The sequence below is a fragment of the Bombus pyrosoma genome, linkage group LG7 (assembly GCF_014825855.1).
Source record: "Bombus pyrosoma isolate SC7728 linkage group LG7, ASM1482585v1, whole genome shotgun sequence".
NCBI lineage: Eukaryota > Metazoa > Arthropoda > Insecta > Hymenoptera > Apidae > Bombus > Bombus pyrosoma.
Genome location: NC_057776.1, coordinates 1,934,487 through 1,953,397, shown reverse-complemented (window position 1 = coordinate 1,953,397; position 18,911 = coordinate 1,934,487). Strand labels below are relative to the sequence as shown.

Genomic DNA, 18,911 nt, shown 5'->3' with positions numbered 1-18,911 from the left:
TTTTACTTTTTCAGTACAGCATTTCTTGCCATTAAAGATTTTCGGATAAACGTTTCATAACGTAACTTTAATGAGTTAATTCCACAATATTTATTAATATACCATATCTTAGTATATCTATTTGAATCATATAGATTACAGTTAATGTTGATATAGATTAATTTAATATACAGGGTGGTTGGTGACTGGTGGTACAAGCGGAAAGGGGGTGATTCTACGCGAAAAAAGAAGTCGAAAATATAGAATAAAAATTTTTCATTTGAGGCTTTGTTTTTGAAAAAATCGACTTTGAATTTTTGCTCGGTACGCGTGCACTTTATCACATCTGGGCTGGCATAATCGGACATCTAATTATTGGGCCATATTTTTTCGAAGGAAATGTAACGTCAGCAGTATATTTCGATTTCTTACAAAACAAACTACCGGAATTATTAGATTATAATTATAATTATAATTATTAATTATTATATTAATTCTATTTTATCTATTTTATGTATCTATTTTTGATCGTACAAATTTTTCAAGTAAAATGATTAATATTCAAATTAATTAATTTATAAATTAAATTAGTTCTATGATAATAAATCCTAGCGATCTTTACAGAAAAGAGATTTTACAATTTATAACATGGAAGTTTCAAATACTTCGTTCACATTGTTTAATTCATTGCAATTGAAAATAAGATTTATTGTCGTCGATGAATTTATTCCAGTATTTTATGAGCAGCTGATATTTATTGCTAAATTAATGTTTGTAAATAATACACTACGCCTATTACTACAATAGTATGAACTTTATAAAATTAAATAAAATTAACTTAAATAAAAATTGGATAAAATTATAACTTAAGCGTAATTCATATCAAGAAAGATTTACATTGTGCGTTTTCAATACATTTTTTCTATTAAATAAAAAGTTTTTGTATACTTTTATCATCTTTTTTACGTAACTACGATGCCGTAGCAAGAAGAATTGTGCCATTTCAGTCACTTTGTACCACTGATTAGTCAAACATTTGGTATGAATTTTTTCAATTAAAAGTTTTAATTAAATTTGCTGCTCTAATACCGTTGTAAAATTTCCTGGCGCATACAACACCTTCCATTGATCTTCGTCTTCCCGCTAGTCAATCAGTTTTATTACATTTTTTCTACCTCGTTATACGCGTGCTGGAATTCCAGAGTGCGAAGTATATTACACAGTACAATTTTAGCTTCCATAATATCGTAATGCTATAATATTGGCCTCTAATATGAAACTTTTGCATATTTGAAGGAACGTTATATTCAATTTTTTAGGAAATTCAAATTAAAATCTTAAGATTAAGGTATTTGCGTATAATGACTCATAAATGAAAGGCTTTTAACAAATTACTTTAGTATAATGAAAATTAATTTTACGATAAGTAGAAAACCTAATATGATATGTTACCTCTTGGCTATTAAATAGTGGAGGAACTAAATTGATTTAATAAATCAAGACACGTAGTATACATATAGTATACAGCTTACTGTGATATGTATTACGCATAAAACAATTTTTTAATTAAAAGTATATATTCTCTTCGTTCAATTTATTCTTATGATCTTGCATTCGTATATTTACATACAATAAATATACTAATGCAAAAATCAATTGAGATCAAAGAGATTTATAAGATGTATATAATATAAAATATACACATATCAAAAAGATGAAAATGCACATCAATTATTGAAATATATAATATGTTACGTTGCTGCAAATGCCTGAGTACGGAATAGGGAAAATGTTAGGTCTTTCCGACAAACTCAAAAATTTGCCAACCAATGTCGGTATATGTATATATGTCAAAAATATTATGAAATCGATATTTATTTCGTGCTGGTACCGAAATTAATTATCAAACTTTAACATTTACTAGATATTGAGCTGCGGCAAATATCAGAGGTTTCATTTAGGGACGTATACGTACATAATCGCGATTTTGTTTGTTTTGATGGCAAGTGACGAGGGATTCTTCAGTCGGGTGACAAAGTTTACACATGTGCGCACGCATTAAAAGCTTTTTTGTTCCAATTTATACGTTATCACTACTCTCTCATACTATTATCGAAGTAAAATGAGCGTAGAGGAAAGATTCTATGCATAGGAATCTGAGTTTGTGTTGTGAAATAGGAGCGAGTAGAAGAATCGCGCAAGTTGCTCGCTCGAAGAGATATGATCTAGATAGATGTTACAATTTTGAGGTTATGACGTTCATAGAATTACGAGGCTTTACAAGGTCATTACAGGGTAAAATAAATATGGGTATGAAGTGTCTCCCTCAAAATTGTACATTTGGTTTAACCATTTTCTTGTTTCATCAATAGTTTTCGAGTTATTTACGTGTTTTCAAATAAAATGGACACACATATAATATAAATGTTCCACTTCATGGTAAATATTGACAAAAGGAGACCCAGCTCCAATTACTTTAACCTTGACACTCAACTCAAGAACACTCTACTGAGTAATCTCCAGAAGGTTTTAGTCGTCGCTCCTTATTCCTCAAAAAGGTATTAACAAAAAAGATCTATAAAAAATAATACATGGTAGGTATGTATGTATGGTAAAGAAGCACCACACGCGTTGCTCGCTCGTTCCACTCGCTCGTAAAAATGTAATCCAACCTAATATCAATCCTATATGTGAGTGAAGCGAGCGAGTGAGGAATTTCAAGAAAAAATATCTTTGCCTGAAAATCGGACTCTTTTCGCTTGCACATGAAATTGATACTAGATTAGACAGTAGAGTAAATTTTTATGAGCGAGTAGTGCGGGCGAACAACGCGTACGTTGTAAATATGTTTTCCTTTAAAATAAAAGCTGAGAGATAAACGCTAGGGAGCGACAGCTAAAATCTTCTGGAAGTTGGTCAGGAGAGTAGTCCTTGACGGTATATATCAACGTCAAGGTTAGGATCATTGGAGCTGGGCCCTTTTAAATCAATATTACTGATTTACAATTCAAGATACGAGAATAATAATAAATATACAAAAATTATTCAGATAGTAATTATTCAGAAGGAAATTTTAAAAATATTTGATTAAATGTAATTATAGAAAAATCTGGTTTCAACTAAGGTGAACAGAATAAAAAATCACTGAAGAATATATGCTAATTGATTGTTGAAGTTAACAAAACAAAAGAAGACGACGTAACATCTCAAATAACATTAAGTCAACCCTAAATAACAAGGAAAACATCCTAAAGGACATAAACCTTTTTCAATTAATTTATAATGCTAAACAACATAGACTGTAATTGACTTCTAGGTGAACTTGTAGAAATGTTCCGCCCTCTCCCATTTCGATGATTTTGTAGAATTTGATGATGTTATAGAAATCAACACTTTGAACAATTTCTTCCTATACATGTAACCGGTGATTGGCCTCAGTTTTCAAGACATTCGCTAAAAGCTGTCAGTGCCGCTGCACTGTATTTTTACTTATAATTTTGCGTCTGTGGCAGCATATGTATCAGTTTGGTTCCTAGCTAACAGTCGATCTTCTATTCATAAACGAGTGTGGGGTGAGCTTAAAGCCCCCGCACATAACTGAACATGACAAAAAATGTCTATTATAATCTATAATATATTATACTATATATATATTATAATATATAACTATTTAATTAACTCCTTATTAATTAATTAAAAATTAATATAATCAATATATTGAGCTTAGGTTCGGACTAGATCTTTCGATCTGGCCGCTTCGCGGTGGACAAATTAATTACTAAAATATAATAGGCGAGTGAACAATTTATATTATTTTACGAAATAGAATCTCGCGGTGTCCAGTTTGAAAAATCTAACCTACATCTATACTCGATATATTGACGTTATTCTCTTTTAATTGAGTTATAAATTATAACAAACATTTCGTGCAACCTCATATGTTCAATTGTGCACGTTAAACGCACCCGACCCTCGTTTATAAACAGGAGTCAAGCAACTGCAACCAATACTGACGCATACATTGCCACACACGTGCAACTATAAACAGAAATACACTGTATTGGTATCGGTAATTGTTAGCGAATATTTCGGAAACTAAGGGCGACCACAGCCCGTTACATATAGATGGATGGGAAAAAGTTGTTCAAAATATTGAGGAGCTTTATCACATATTCAAAAAGCATCGAAGTCGGATGGGACGGAATGTTTCAAGAAGTTCATCGATATCCATTGTGAATATCATGCTCATTATAACGATATAAATATTGCAAGTATCTATGATTACCCAATAGCAGACTAGATTTATATACACGATGTCTCAATTTTTCCGACCATACGTTGTCAGTATATTTTATAAGCCAGGATAAGAAAAAAATGCCATATAAACATGTACCATTGAAAGCAGTATTAAAGAATTATAATAAAGAACAAAAAGCATGTACGAAATGAGCGGTGATGTGTTACTACAAAGTAGGAAGAAATCAGAAATATTTACATCTAGTAACAGTCAGAAGGTATAGTACTTCTACAACTACATCTAACTCCATTTCAAAATGTTCACCGTTTCTGTCAATACAAATTTGACTGTGGCAAAAAATTAAGTTTATTACTCTTTGAAGTCGTCGTTTAATGCTCATTGAAATTAGAGTTGTAGAAATATTATGATAGCTTCTGACTACTACTAGACATAAGTATTCCTGATTTATTCATACTTTAATTATTACATTTGTTTATTACATGCCATATTGTAATATGTTTCATTTGTTACATTTATCCCGTAACAACGCACGTTCGTTATCCCTCATTTCGTATACTGAAGTACATTCATTAATCACTTCTCTTGTTTTTAAATTGGCTAGCCTCGCTATTATTATATCGAATAATCATTGAAATGTTTGTGAAATATTTGATGCTTTCTAAACATTGACATATTTAATATTTAATTATTGATCACTTGTTTCTAAGGAAAATATCGACTTTAATTTCATTAGAATATTTTGACAGAAAATTTTAAAAGTTGTAGCATTTGAGTATTTGCAATTGTAAGATGGTATAACATAATGATGTAATAAATAAAACTACTAAATAACCTGTGAAACTATTCATTTGCGGTAGTGACAAAAATACAGATGACCAAAATTAGCGTCAATAAAAACAATACATCATCGACATAGCATCCGTAACATCAATAAATATTTCTAAATGAAAGACATTCAGTAACATCGGTTATCTTTATAGCTTCAATCGCAGCTATGTATATATGTATTATTTTTGATTATCTCTCCCCGTTTTAACATCCTGCACGGATCGAACGCACGCAAACAATGCACTTAATCGATGAACTAAATTATTCAAAATTTCGCGTGACAGGTAATAATAATGTTTTGCTGTTTCTTCGTCCAAGTATCTCGCAATCGGACTTTCTGACAGTCACTGCTTCGAAAATTGACAAACGGATCAGATTGATCTTCAATCTTCCGATCAAATATTAAACATATTTTAGCGACAACAAAATGACAATAGTTATTAATGCAATGCTACTTGACAAGGGAAAATGTTTATTAATTCACTAACAATAATAGTTTAATGTAATGATTTATTTACAATCTTTTCCCATCAATTTATATTATTGAATTCTGTTTCTTTTTTTGATATTATATTTATTATTATGAAAGGGAATCCTAAGCATATACTGAATATTTTTCTCATTACTATTTCTTCTTCCATTTAGATCTTACAATTTTATGAAGTTCGAAAAACTGGAGGTTTATACCACGGCGATAAACTATTCTTTATTTAAATCAGAATAATGGAAACTTTTTCGAATCTTTGGTTTGTAATGAATCTTTATAAACTATCTATTATTTGAATAAACATTTTACACTTTAAAAAATCAAATTAAAACTGATTCACGTTATATATGTGTATAAGCATTTACATTCTTGATATTTAATTAATTTACAGATAATAAATAATTTAATTTAATTTAATTTATATTTTATTTATTTTATAATTTTATAGCATCTAGAATTTAGTTGTTTAAATTTCTCTCTTTCAAAATTTTCAATAAAATTTTTATTCTTTCTTAGTAATGTTATGAACAAAAGAAGTTTTTAAATTTTATTAGATTACTATAAGCTAGTCCCAAATTTAAAAATCACAAGTCATGGAAATAAATAACGATGTACCCTTGTATATATGTGTATGTATCAAAATATATCTATAATATCTGAAATCCTAATTTACACGATACCATAATCACTGAAAAATGTTAATCCGTCCGCAAAATATTCGAATTATTAAACATGTATGATATGTATGTCCGTTCTGCACCAGTTAAAAAATGACTTCCTCCAGAAGATAGATACTTAAAAGCGTCTGATACAGAACATATTTATAGAGCTGGATTTCACCAGATGTACATGTCGTATACTATTAATTACAAGATAATTGTATATAAAAATACACTGACATAAAAATTATGGACAATAAAAGAATCTTATTACAAAATAGGATGCGATGTGAAAACATATGTAAGAACATTTCATTATGACAACAACTTTATTAATTAGTGTTATGAATGATTAAGAGGGAAAGAGATTTTTCCATATTAATTTCAGTTAATAATAGTTAGTGATATAAAACATGGTATTTGAAAGAAAACTACAAAATCTTATTCAAAGCAAGAGAAGAGCAAGAAAGGATGACAGCAGACCAAATTATAGAAGAAAAAAGGAAGAGAGAAACAGAAGAGAGCGGGAAGAGGGTAAGGGAATCCAAATATAACAGATACTACAGAAATATAACCAAAGATGAGATACAAAATTACTTGGAAGGGAGGATGAAGTGGAAGGACAGGAAAATTATAGCCAGATTCAGGTGTGGAAACGAGACCAAAGCGAGGGAATACTGGAAAGAGGAGGGAGAAAAAAGATGCAAACTGTGTAAAAGGAAAAAAGAAGACCTGAGACACGTAATAGAAGAATGTGAAATAAAGGGAGGACCAAAAGACCTGAGACACGTAATAGAAGAATGTGAAATAAAGGGAGGACCAAAAGACATGACTGTTGAGAAAACACTCAATGAGACTGGAGAAGGACTAACAGAATTAAAAGCAATAATAGAGAAAAGAAGGGCAATACAAGACGGGGAGGAAAGACAAGAAGGTAGCACAGCAAGGAGGCAAAAGACCAAACGACAATAATGTGTAGTCATAAGTTGCAATAGTTTGTAGTCATTAGTTTTTAGCTTTTAGAGATAGAATAATTTAAGGGAGTGCAATACAATAGAATAGATACGAGGGGAGGTAGATATATAAGAAGCAAAATAAGTGTAAGAGATTTAGAGAGATGGAGAGTTCGTCCAAAGCCGAAATGCACAGACTAAGTAATAATAATAAAATAATACAAAATCTTATTCTTGCCTTAATTGTAAAATGTTATACAGATTCCTACCTTAGAAACTTGATGATTTTTATTATCCGCCACGAATATTTTAACACTAGAAGTCAAAGTAATCGAAAGAAGTCATTCATAATATCTCACAGAAATTGTATAGATTCACAGTGCTATGTTTTAATGATATTCCTTTAATGAAACAGAATTTTCATAAGTATTAACAAATATTTATTTATTCATTTATTTATTAATAAATAAATTTTAATAACATTTTAGATAAAAACTTTTAATCTTTTTAAGTATATGTATAAAGCCATATTTCTTTCCTGCATTGTGTACTGCTTTACAAGCTTTTCATTTCATAAGCTTTATTCTTATTATATCAGTAATTCTAGTAATAAATTAGATTATATTTACAAAATGTCCAAATCATGTTACTCAAAGAATCGTGAAACAAACACGGGCCGAGAATATTAAACAAAACATAAAAGCGTAAGGTTATCAAAATTATTAAACTTGCCATGAGCCATTGAATTCTCGTGCTTCTCGCGTTCTTGGTCCTCTATGAATGCAATATATCATCGAAATCGAGGTTGACGTGTTCCATTTGTTAGTAAGAAATTACACGGGTTCCATATCCTTTTCAATAATACGATGATTTACAGCACCAGTAAGTTGTACCAGTCGCGGGTGTTGTCTACCTTCGTCAGAGATTGCACTTGCGATTCGATCGTATGTATCGATGCGACGTAATGTCGCCTGCAGTCGTTGCGCATTATGGACTAAGGCAAGTAGGCGAGAATAAAAAAAGATTAGGATTCGCAGAAAAGATTGGAAAATTCACGGTGGAAAATGTAAATTTCCTTGTGTACAAACTGCGTGCAATTTGCATGTAATTAAAGTAAATCTGAATTGAAAGACGACGTCCTTTAACACACAGTCAAGCAAGATGCATATTCTAACTGAAAAGACTTTTATAGTACTCATGAAGCAACCATGTTATGACTATTTCTTGAGAATATACGTATTTTAATATTTGAAAATTGTAATTGAAGAATGTAATCTATAATATATCTAAAAATTCGTATTATAAGTGCATAACGAAAGCTTTCAATTTCATGTCTCATCTATTTCATCTAGAAAGTCAAAGTAAAAACTTAATTATGTTATAGGTATATTATAGCTAGGTACATTCCGAGTTAACTCAATTAGATGAATAATTCAACGTGAGGAATTCTAATAATATTCAGATACATGTTTTTTTTTATTTAATAATTTACATTCACAATTTTTACAATTTGGACATTTGGTGAAATTTTTGAGCTGTTTGATTATCGTGTGGGTGGCTACCCCCAGCGGGGTACCATCTTCGTGTTTGTTAGGTTATATCCTTGATTGGGGTTAGGTTAGGGTGATTCAGATACATGTGAAATGTATTTCAAAGATGAGGGTATATCAGAATTGTCCTAATTTAGATATTCATTAAAATATAATCTCATAAAGCCATTACCAAATACAAAAGCAAAAAAACAAGCATAAGAACAAAATTTAGAAAATGTTTAAAGAATTAATATTTAAAAAAAGGGGAAAGGGGAAAACTTTCATGAACCATGCGAACCCGGTTTTCTTTATTAAATCAAATAAAATATTTCAATAATAATAGTAATACCTTTCATTAAAATAGTAGAACACCAAAAGTTTAGAAAAATTTTTAAAATTTTACAGAAAACATCTTCCCATTAAGCTCTTAATCTTCGTTCTGCAAATGTAAAACCGAGACAAGCCTGGCGGATATTTCAAAGAAGTCGTTCAATAACGTGTAACGAAAAATCGAAAAAAACGGAGGAAAAACAATCACGCGATAAAGCGCGTCACTTGCAGCAAAAAGCAAAAAGAAGTTACAAAAACAAACGCGTGCATGGCGTATGGCGTATGATGAAAAAGACACGTCGTCATACACTTGGTCGCTTTTAACTTTTTCTAACGTTGGAAGAACAGTGTTAAAGTTGCGGCGCAATTTATGTTCAGTTCAAAGAAAACAAGAGGAACGATTTGTTATTATATGCTCGATGCAAAAAACGTAATAACAAGGATGAAAAACTTGATAAGTTAAAGACAGAAGGAAGAAAAGTATTTCACAAGATGTTTCAGTTTTTTCTTGTCGCTTATAAATTTATATTCAAATAAAATTCTATTCGCTGTGAACAAATGAGTAATAACGCATAAAGAAACATACAAACTACAAACTGTAATTCTTGGTCGTCGAATTAGTACTATATGTAAAATTTCACTTGTATCGCTACAATATTATGCCATATACATGTACGTATACAGGGTGTGGCGATAACAGTAGTATGATCAGGCAAAAGGTGATTCTACGTGAAAAAATATGTCGAAAATATACAAGGAAATTCTTTCATACGACGCCTCATTTTTGAGAAAATTGAGTTTGAAAATTTGTGAAACATACTTTAACTTGACTAAGTAGCGACTATATATAGAAAGTTATAATACATGTGAAAACAAATCAAAAATGTAAAATAACATTTTTTTATTTAAGGTTGCATTTTCAAGAAAATAGAGTTTAAACATCTTTAATTACGAACTGGTCTAGTATATGGGCATGATACATTCTCAAATTTATTTTTCTCAAAAATGAAGCATCCTATGACAGAATTTTATTCTACATTTTTTACTTATTTTCAAATGTAATTTAACCCCTGTTGATTATTTACTCTTGCTCAGTCCGGAATTAGCCGGACATATTTGTAGATTCTTTAAAATCGGATTTCTGGAACAAGAAACTTCGGATGAAAAAATGTTATACCACATTTTTTTCTTATTTTTTCACGTAGAATCAGCCCCGCCCGGTTGTGCTACGATCATCATGTCACCCTGTATGTATATTATGCCGCACAAATGACAAATTGGGGATTTTGAACCAATAAGGATATAGCTTTAATATCTATTAAATGTAGAGACTAAAATTCAGTGATTCTAAATCTATTTACTTGTTTTGTGCCTCGAACAGTCTTAGTTTTTCACTTTTAACTAAAAAGCGAAAATAACAGTTATTAATGTTTTTCGATGTTATATCCACGCTCCGTTTTAGAAATGTTAAGATCGGTACTTTAAGATGTTAAGAAATGTTAAGTTGGTATGATTGCTAGTTCCTACAAGCTAAGTTGGTACGACTCTAACGACGCTCTTTTGTCTTAGGAGTCGACCACGTGTTAATTACGTAAATGTATCCGGTGTGTTCAGACGTTTTGTACGAGGTGGCGAAATATAGAAAGTAAAATAGAATCTGTGTGAATCTATTAAATATCAACCCCAAACCTATATTAAATAACATAAGATCCAAAAGGTAAGAAAATACTTCAATTTAAAATTTACTTACATTCTGTGACGAAACTATAAAACGCTAGATTATAAAATCATACACACCTGTGTTGTAAGACAGAAATTTTCTTTTCTGTATACAAAGGCTTATTGTTTGCTTCAAGAAGATTTCTTCCACGAAGAGTTGTCATTTACGGTTTCAGCACTTATAAAAATAAGTATTATACATATATATGTATGTATATATGGAAACATTCACTGCAGGTATTTTTCATAAAAAGAGGTCAATTTATAAACGTTACTTTTAACTTTTATTGGTACTGGGCATTCTTACTCTTATTTTGTACAGGAACAAATTGTTTTACACTACCGGTACAAATACAAACTATTGTACTTTTCCAAGCATATTTTTAATCTATACTATTGAATCTCTGTCCTACAGAATATGCTACTTGTCTAGTTAATATCCCCAAAGAATTGTCAATAATGTCTAGTTCCCGGAACTTTACGGCCCGTGACAAAACACCTACTTATTTTTTGACTTGCAAAATAAGCTTCCATTGCGTTCGTAGTATCGTAGTAGTAGTTGAAAACTAAAGTTTTGTTTAGCTATGCTATCTGCATATTTTAATAGTTATTCATTAATAATGTTTACGTATGTTTTACTGTTCATTTTAATTGAGACAATCTTCATGTCTGTTTTTCCGAGATACCCGACTACCGGCCAAATTATATTACGATCACCTACCATCTATTGTTTGCCTTTATAGTACGATTTATTCTTAAACATCTGCTCCTTTCTTCCCCATCGAAAATAAGACATTTTTTAATTAAAAAATAACCCTTTATACGGTCCATTCCTTAGCAAATTTTAACCCTCCTCCTTCATAACGACTGATTATTTGCTGCTTTTATAACATCTTACGTCCTTTTAGATGTTTGTAAACATTTATTATTCTTTAAATTATTCTAACACTAGCTTCTGCTGCTATTTATTTTGCAATTGAACGTGCTATGAGATTACGGGACGGCTTTCAGCTGAATTTGTCGCTCTTGGGCGATTATCGCAATGTTTCTTAATGTAGTTTTCACTATATTCTAAATAATTATACACTACACACCGACTTCTTCTTAATATTTCAAAAGTCTTTGCAGTCGAATAATTTTTATTTTTTACATTATTAGTTAAATTAATTTCAATTTCGTTTAGCTTTCTTCTCTGGGATATTTTATATAAACAAAAATATAACACGATAATTATTATTTTTAATATTATACGCTTAATATTACGTATTTTTGAAGGAAGCTGTTTGAAGGAAGCTGTCATATCATAGTTTTGTCGTAGCTACAAGAACATGGCATGGAACTACACAGAGTAATATACCATACAAAGAACACACTAACTTCAGTGAAATACAATTTCTTATTATATTGTTACATGTCTTACAGTTTTGTCATGAATTGTATAACTGCTTCAATGTAAAGGCATTAAATTTATTTCTATACCTACATTGTTTTTATTGGAAGAGGAAGAAAGGTATATTTAAAAGATTTATATTTAAAGAATGTAAAAGTTTATTATTTTTAATTGACTTTGGATTGGTCTTCTTTAGTTCAACCAAATTACTGGAAAGTGATGTTGCCTTCTTATTGCAGCAATGTCTTCAATTATCATCAGTTATCGAAAATATTCTTCAAAATGTGTAAGAATAACCAGGTATATATAGCATTACTTAATTTATTAGCATACCATATCGAAGAAAATCATCTATAACATACATGAAGCCAAATAATAACAAATACCATAGTAACATGCAGGTCAAAATGGATCAAAATCATAATCAATATACGGGACACATATACATAGGAAGAAAATTAATTTTGTTATACTACATTAATGAGATTATTATTATAACATTCAATATACGAGTTTCTTATAGTTTAATGTTTCAAATGAAATAATCATACTTAAAAGGTTCAAATAATTTCTCAATCATTTTCCGGATTTATTTAGGTTTTCTTAAGTTTTTTAATACTTATAAACGGGGATATAAGTATATAACACCTCAATGTTTAATAAACTTTATTCTTAGAATTGCATTTCGCTTTCAAATTTTACAACAAGAATGACGAATATTGGATGTTTTGTATGGTGTTATGTAATTCGATGACTTGTTTTTTCTTTGCATAATTAATATTATTAGTGACATTTCATAAATTATGTATTGTGAGTTATTAGTAGACACTAATAAATTTTTTTGTATAACAGTAACAAAGCAGGTAATAATGAATGAATGAAATTTTACAAATTATAAATTATCTGATTATCTCATACGACATAAAATTGCAAAATTATAAAAGGGAAGCTTGTCTCTACATATATAACTTTTAACGTGTCGATTCATTGATATTATTGATCGATAAATTGCTGTGCAAGAGAACCCAGGGATTACAGATACTAATAAGACGTGCTTAAAAATATTATAAAAAGACATGAAAGTGAGAGTTGACGATAAAAACTTTGGGCTATAGTTATTACATAGTTCTATGAGAACGTTCGATAACGTGCAGAAGGAATGACATATGGTATGTGAAATAACAATATTTCGCACTTGTCACGCCGAGATGCCATCGAAATTCAATCTGCTGTTCGAACGAACAATGTCTGCAAATCGAGTTTGTGGCTGAACGACGGTAGCAAAACACTATAACGTGGTAATCAAACGGGTGAAGAAAAAGGAACGGCGGAAAACGAGGGGAGGACCTTTCTTGGAATAGAACGTCGTCGTTCTGTTATAGTACTTGAGTTAGTTACTAAAGTTGAAATATTTTCCGAACATATAGTGTCCGAAAATTTTTCCAATACCGACGTTGTTTTGGATTATGGGAAAAATTCTTTTTTATTAACCGTTAAAAATGGAAATGTATCTTTTAAGTGCTTTTATGAAAAAGAGGCGATACACTAAAATTTAAAACAAAGTTAAATAAAGTTTGTAAATAATATCGTAAAGTGAAAGGTATGAATTTATGAAATCTATATTATATTATACATATCACACTCTTGATTAAAAATGTGAAGGACAATCTTACTTCTTTCTATTTCGAAAGAATCTAAAGAACGTTTCGAAAAAATCTAAAAACTTAGTGGGAAATAGTCATAAAACATAATTATATCGTTTTTGCCATCTTCAGATTACAATTTTAAGGAAAACTGAAATACTTTCTCATATATATGTATACGTGATAACGGCATTTATGATACATATACTAGGTATCGATGTTTCATAATTTGTTAATTAATTAATTAATTACAAGCAATTTTCACAAATTATGTTTGTCAATAAAGTTGTCAACAAGGCTACAATTATTTTTGATAATCAAGAGTAATACAATTACGAAATTGTTATATCTGATACATTTCAAACATCCCTTATCTTCTTCACGACAAATCTGTCTATGGCTTTTACTAATTTTATAAAGCAATAAAATTTAATTGAGTTACTTAAATAATTATATAAACATTCAATACACTTAAAAAACTCCATAAAACAATTATAAGTAAAGTTACTTATACATATACAATTAGAAACTTAGATTATACATTTCATATAGATCATAAGTTAATTAAAATGTCACATATAATCATAAATACCTTGAATGAGTATGTTAAATTTAAAACACTATCCTGTCGGTTAAATTTTGTCGTTAAATTCGCCGTTGCTTGTATGTAATAAATCATTCAATCTAAAATAACTGAAATTGACTAGTTTGCTCTACTGACACAAATGTGTAAGGACGACGTTTACAGGAAAGTATCAATCTTGATCACTTAAGTCAACCTATGCCAACCAACCTTTATGTTACATTATTATTTGTGTCATAACATTTTTCATAACATAATAAATTCAATTCTCAATCAACACTATCAACTCCGTATCAAGTTACGTGAGTTAAATATTAAAAAATCAATTAATGGCTATCGAATACTTTTACTAGAAATAGAAAATCTGTCTTTTAAGTATGTATACAAAAGATAAACATATGTAATCTTTGAGTGTTCAATCATTTTCTACTATAAAAAAGAATCGCTCTTGTAGAACGAAATATTGTTAAAGGTTGACTACTATACTCATTTTTTTTATTATTTTTTTAACATAATATCGCTTGAATAATTTCATGTTTAATTTCTAATTTTTTCAATTCTAAATTTTGACTTTCCGAATTTTTGAAATATGTATTAAAATCTTATTTTGTGGGATATTTTAACGAGAAATTAATTAATTCCTTGATTATTTAATTATTTTTTATTCTGTATGACAGTCGTTTATTGAAGACTTAAACAGTTTGAATTTGCTATTAATTAATTTATAAATAATTTATTGTTAATCAATTCTTATTTTCCAAGTAAATACAAGATTTTGAGTACTAATTTATTATCCATATATTATCTTTTATGCGAACTTCTGACTTTTACAAATTCTATTTCTTCGATATTTGCCGATCATTATCAAATTTATATATTATATCGAATCCCTTCCTCTTGAATTTTTGCAATAAAATTAACTTATATAATTATAGTATATGCTACTTATTCGATTTACTGTTGTTCAAAATTAGAGTTCATCGGTTGCCAAACGTCTCAATCAGTACCTATAATCAATTAATATTTAATAATTTAATGATAAATGCACAACGTAATTGAAATGACACGACCGTGATTTTCATTTTCAATTTGCCTCGATGAAACAACATCTGTCGAACACTTGGATGAAGAAATAGATGAAAATGAAAAGGAGCAGTTCTCGATTCATACTCTTTTATAAGCGAGGATGATCGTTTCGCGCAAAATGATTATCACAAGGTTGTCACGTTCAACAGGCTATTAATTATACGTTTCATCGCGGTTCCCTCAGTGAAAAAGAGAAGGGTATGAGAAAGTGAGACTGATCTTAACAAGACGTCTACAAGGAGGCTTGCTTCCTGCTCGACTAATTTGCCTCTCTGGCAATTCCCTTTGAGACCAGTTTCGCCCGGTCATTCGTCTGTCCGTTCGAATTTCCACTTAAATTGGCTGACTGCCGCGGTAAATCTTCGCGCTTCAACCTACAATTCTAATTTTCAGATGAGCTCGATTCGAGTTCTGACTAATTTGCCGGCTGTTTGATGATTGGACTACGTTAAAGCTAGATCCGGTTACAAGAAAAAATTGATGACTATCGGTACCATTTGATATCAGTGAAGGTTTTATCAACGTCGCATCTACTGTGAGAGAGTTTCGGATTATCAAGTTGTCAAATCGTTGTTAATGAGAGTTAATTAATTGGATAGATACGAAATGTGGTTGTTGAAATGGCAATAATGGTAAAGAGAATAACTTTAATATTCAGAGACTATGCAATTATTAGTTTGATGTATCGTAATTATGTTCGCGATGAAAAGAAAAATTTAATTGTAAACTGTGTTACTATATATGGTTTAGTTAAGAATAGCATAAATATTATTTATATGCATAATGAGTAATATATTAAGTTTAATTCCTGTAATGAATTTATTGACTATTAGAGGTAAATAAAACTTTCATAGCTCTTAGTAGTCGCAGTCCGGCACTACATGGCACCCGGAGGGCGCGGGGCACCTATGAAGGTTTTATCCACGAAAAAAGGAAAAAAAAGCTCTTAGTAGTCGAAAAAATAAAGTGTTGATAGCCTGTAAAGTATATATTTTACTATTACCACAGTTTTCTTAGATCCATTTTATATACATCACATTTGTTCAATACTTGAAGTTTTATAATGTTCTGAAAAAATTCTAAATTACTTACTAACGCTTCTATTTCGTTATGCAAATTTTATACTAAGTAAAAGGTTTTTTTAAATATAAATCGAAATATTTTTAAGAAATTCAAAAGTGAAATTAAATGGATGTATTGATACTATGGGCAGTTAGTTTCGTATAAAACTCTAAACTATTAATAAAAATAAATTTCTAACAGCTAGAAGCAATAAATCGATAACAAAAAATTCCGATAATTATTTAGAAAGCCGGTGTTCTCGATTTCGATGATTTTTTAATATATTATAAAAATCAACAGTTTTAACAACTTTTCTCTATACTTGTTACCGCCGGACTCTCAGTTTTCGAGATATTCGTAAAAAATGTTGGTATCGCTGCAGTGAATTTTGTCTATAATTACATTTACGACAACGCATGCATCAGTATTGATTATCGACCGCCAGCTTAACCCAAACCTAATTTTTATCTTTTGTTTATAGCTCATATAAACGGAGATTAAGCGAGGCGACAAACGTATCGGCTATGCTTGTGGCTATATCGTAGATAGACACATATGGGCAGAATTTATTATAGTGGTACCGGCAGTCTTTTTACTAATATTTTGAAAATTAAGAGAATGCGGCAGTAACGTGTATCAGGAAAATTTGTCAAAGATGTCGATTTTTACAATATATTTAAAAATCATGGAAATTGAGAACGCATCGGCTTTTTACATAATTGCCCAGTTAATGATACCTTAACAATGTATTAATTTATGTATGTAAAAAAATATTCACCCTTCGCTCTATTCGCTCTTCTTCACAGAATCTCGCCATTGAACCTTTAAAGCCCATAAATCTAAAGTAATTATTTTCCTCTATCTGCTCGGTAACATCGTGTAACCTCTCTAGTTGAACGACTTACGAAAGCAAATCTTCGTCATGTGCTATCTCGACTGACATAAAATGAGTGGCGCGGCATTAACCCTGGCTGAAACTGCACGAGTAGCGTATGCAAAATAGAACATTAGCATGATGTGCCAGAACACTACATATACTTTGCATGGTCTGCTATTCCTCTCATATCTGGATTCTCTGTTTCTCGCTGCCAATGCGTTACTGCAGTCTAGGGCATTATTATACAACGACATCATTTCAGGGACATCAGTTCCTTTGGTAACAGTGGGCTGTTAGCTCGTAAATGTGCGTGTAAACACGCATCGAGGATTCTCGATTTTCTGAGGAGTTCATTTGAGGTATGGGTCAATCAAATAACGTTTCTTGAAAAAGATTTCTCGTTCATGTTCTTTTCTTCTTTCAAAAGGGGAATGAGTATTTGTCACACTCATGGAAACTGGTTCACCGGTGGTTCACCATGTCCTTTTGTTTCCGATATTTAGGTGCTTGTTACGTCACTTTCGATATCTTATCCTGAGGTAATTTAGTTTATCTAGTTAATTTAGTCTAGTTAAAATTTATCTAGTTAATTATTAGAAAGTAAATTATTATAGTTTCATGATTTACTAATCGTTAATGCACCTGTGTACTTGCATTACTATTTATAAACATTTTTGTTGAATTAAGTTACAAAATGTACTTCCTTTTAATAAGTGAAATTGTAACCAAAAGAAACACAAGAATGCGAACCATAATAAGTAAACACATACCTAGTCGTTAGAATATATGAATACTCATAAAAAGTGAAGGTAATATTAATAAAATAGAGAAACTAGAAGAGGTGAAAAATGGAGGGACACAGAGGGAAGCAGGAGAAGAGCAAGAAAGTTGGACAGAAGACCAAATTGTAGAAGAAAGAAGGAAGAGAGAAACAGAAGAGAGGAGGAAAAGGATAAGGGAATTCAAATATAACAGATACTACAGAAACATAACCAAAGATGAGATACCAAAGTACTTGGAAGGGAAGGTGAAGTGGAAGGACAGGAAAATTATAGCCAGATTCAGGTGTGAAAACGAGACCAAAGCGAGCGAACACTGGAAAGAGGAGGGAGAAAAAAGATGTAAACTATGTAAAAGGAAAGAAGAAGATCTGAGACACGTAATAGAAGAATGTGAAATAACGGGAGGACCAAAAGACACGGAAAAAACACTGAATGAGACTGGAGAAGGACTAACAGAATTAAAAGCAATAATAGAGAAGAGAAGGGTAAGGGCAATACAAGACGGGGAGGAAGGACGAGAAGGTAGCACAGCAAGGAGGCAAAAGACCAAAGGACAATAATGTGTAGTCATAAGTTGCAATAGTTTATAGTCATTAGTTTTAGCGACTAGAGATAAGAATATGCTAAGGAGTGCAATACAATAAATGTAAGAAATGTAAATCGGAAGTTCGTCCAAAGCCGAAAGGCACGGACTAAAATAAATAATAATAATATTAATAAAATAATAGTTATCTAGTGAAGAT

The 18,911-nt window shown here is 30.6% G+C and overlaps 2 protein-coding genes and 1 long non-coding RNA gene across 10 annotated transcripts in view; 2 read left to right on the top strand and 1 right to left on the bottom strand.

Annotated features, from left to right (window-relative positions):
• Positions 1-18,911, top strand: part of LOC122569527 — a 353,752-nt gene that overhangs the window by 158,756 nt on the left and 176,085 nt on the right. The gene's annotated exons all lie outside the window — the stretch shown is intronic.
• The window catches only part of LOC122569524 (trichohyalin-like), a 148,948-nt gene that overhangs the window by 71,397 nt on the left and 58,640 nt on the right, over positions 1-18,911 (bottom strand). The window contains exon 1 of one of the 4 annotated variants that reach the window (XM_043730688.1): positions 7,897-8,107. The exons of 2 other annotated variants lie outside the window; for them this stretch is intronic. In XM_043730688.1, the coding sequence (XP_043586623.1) occupies positions 7,897-7,958 (62 nt within the window). In that variant the 5' untranslated portion in view covers positions 7,959-8,107. Of the gene's footprint in view, positions 1-7,896; positions 8,108-18,911 lie in introns of those variants that run through there. One more of the 4 variants, XM_043730682.1, reaches the window with a different exon arrangement.
• Positions 10,159-18,256, top strand: LOC122569530. Of its 2 annotated transcripts, XR_006317496.1 has the most exons (8): positions 10,159-10,743; positions 10,864-10,982; positions 12,021-12,093; positions 12,168-12,255; positions 12,332-12,435; positions 15,841-17,745; positions 17,814-17,925; positions 18,214-18,256. It is a non-coding gene; the product is annotated as an uncharacterized LOC122569530 (long non-coding RNA). The 2 variants fall into 2 exon arrangements; XR_006317497.1 differs by lacking the exon at positions 10,864-10,982.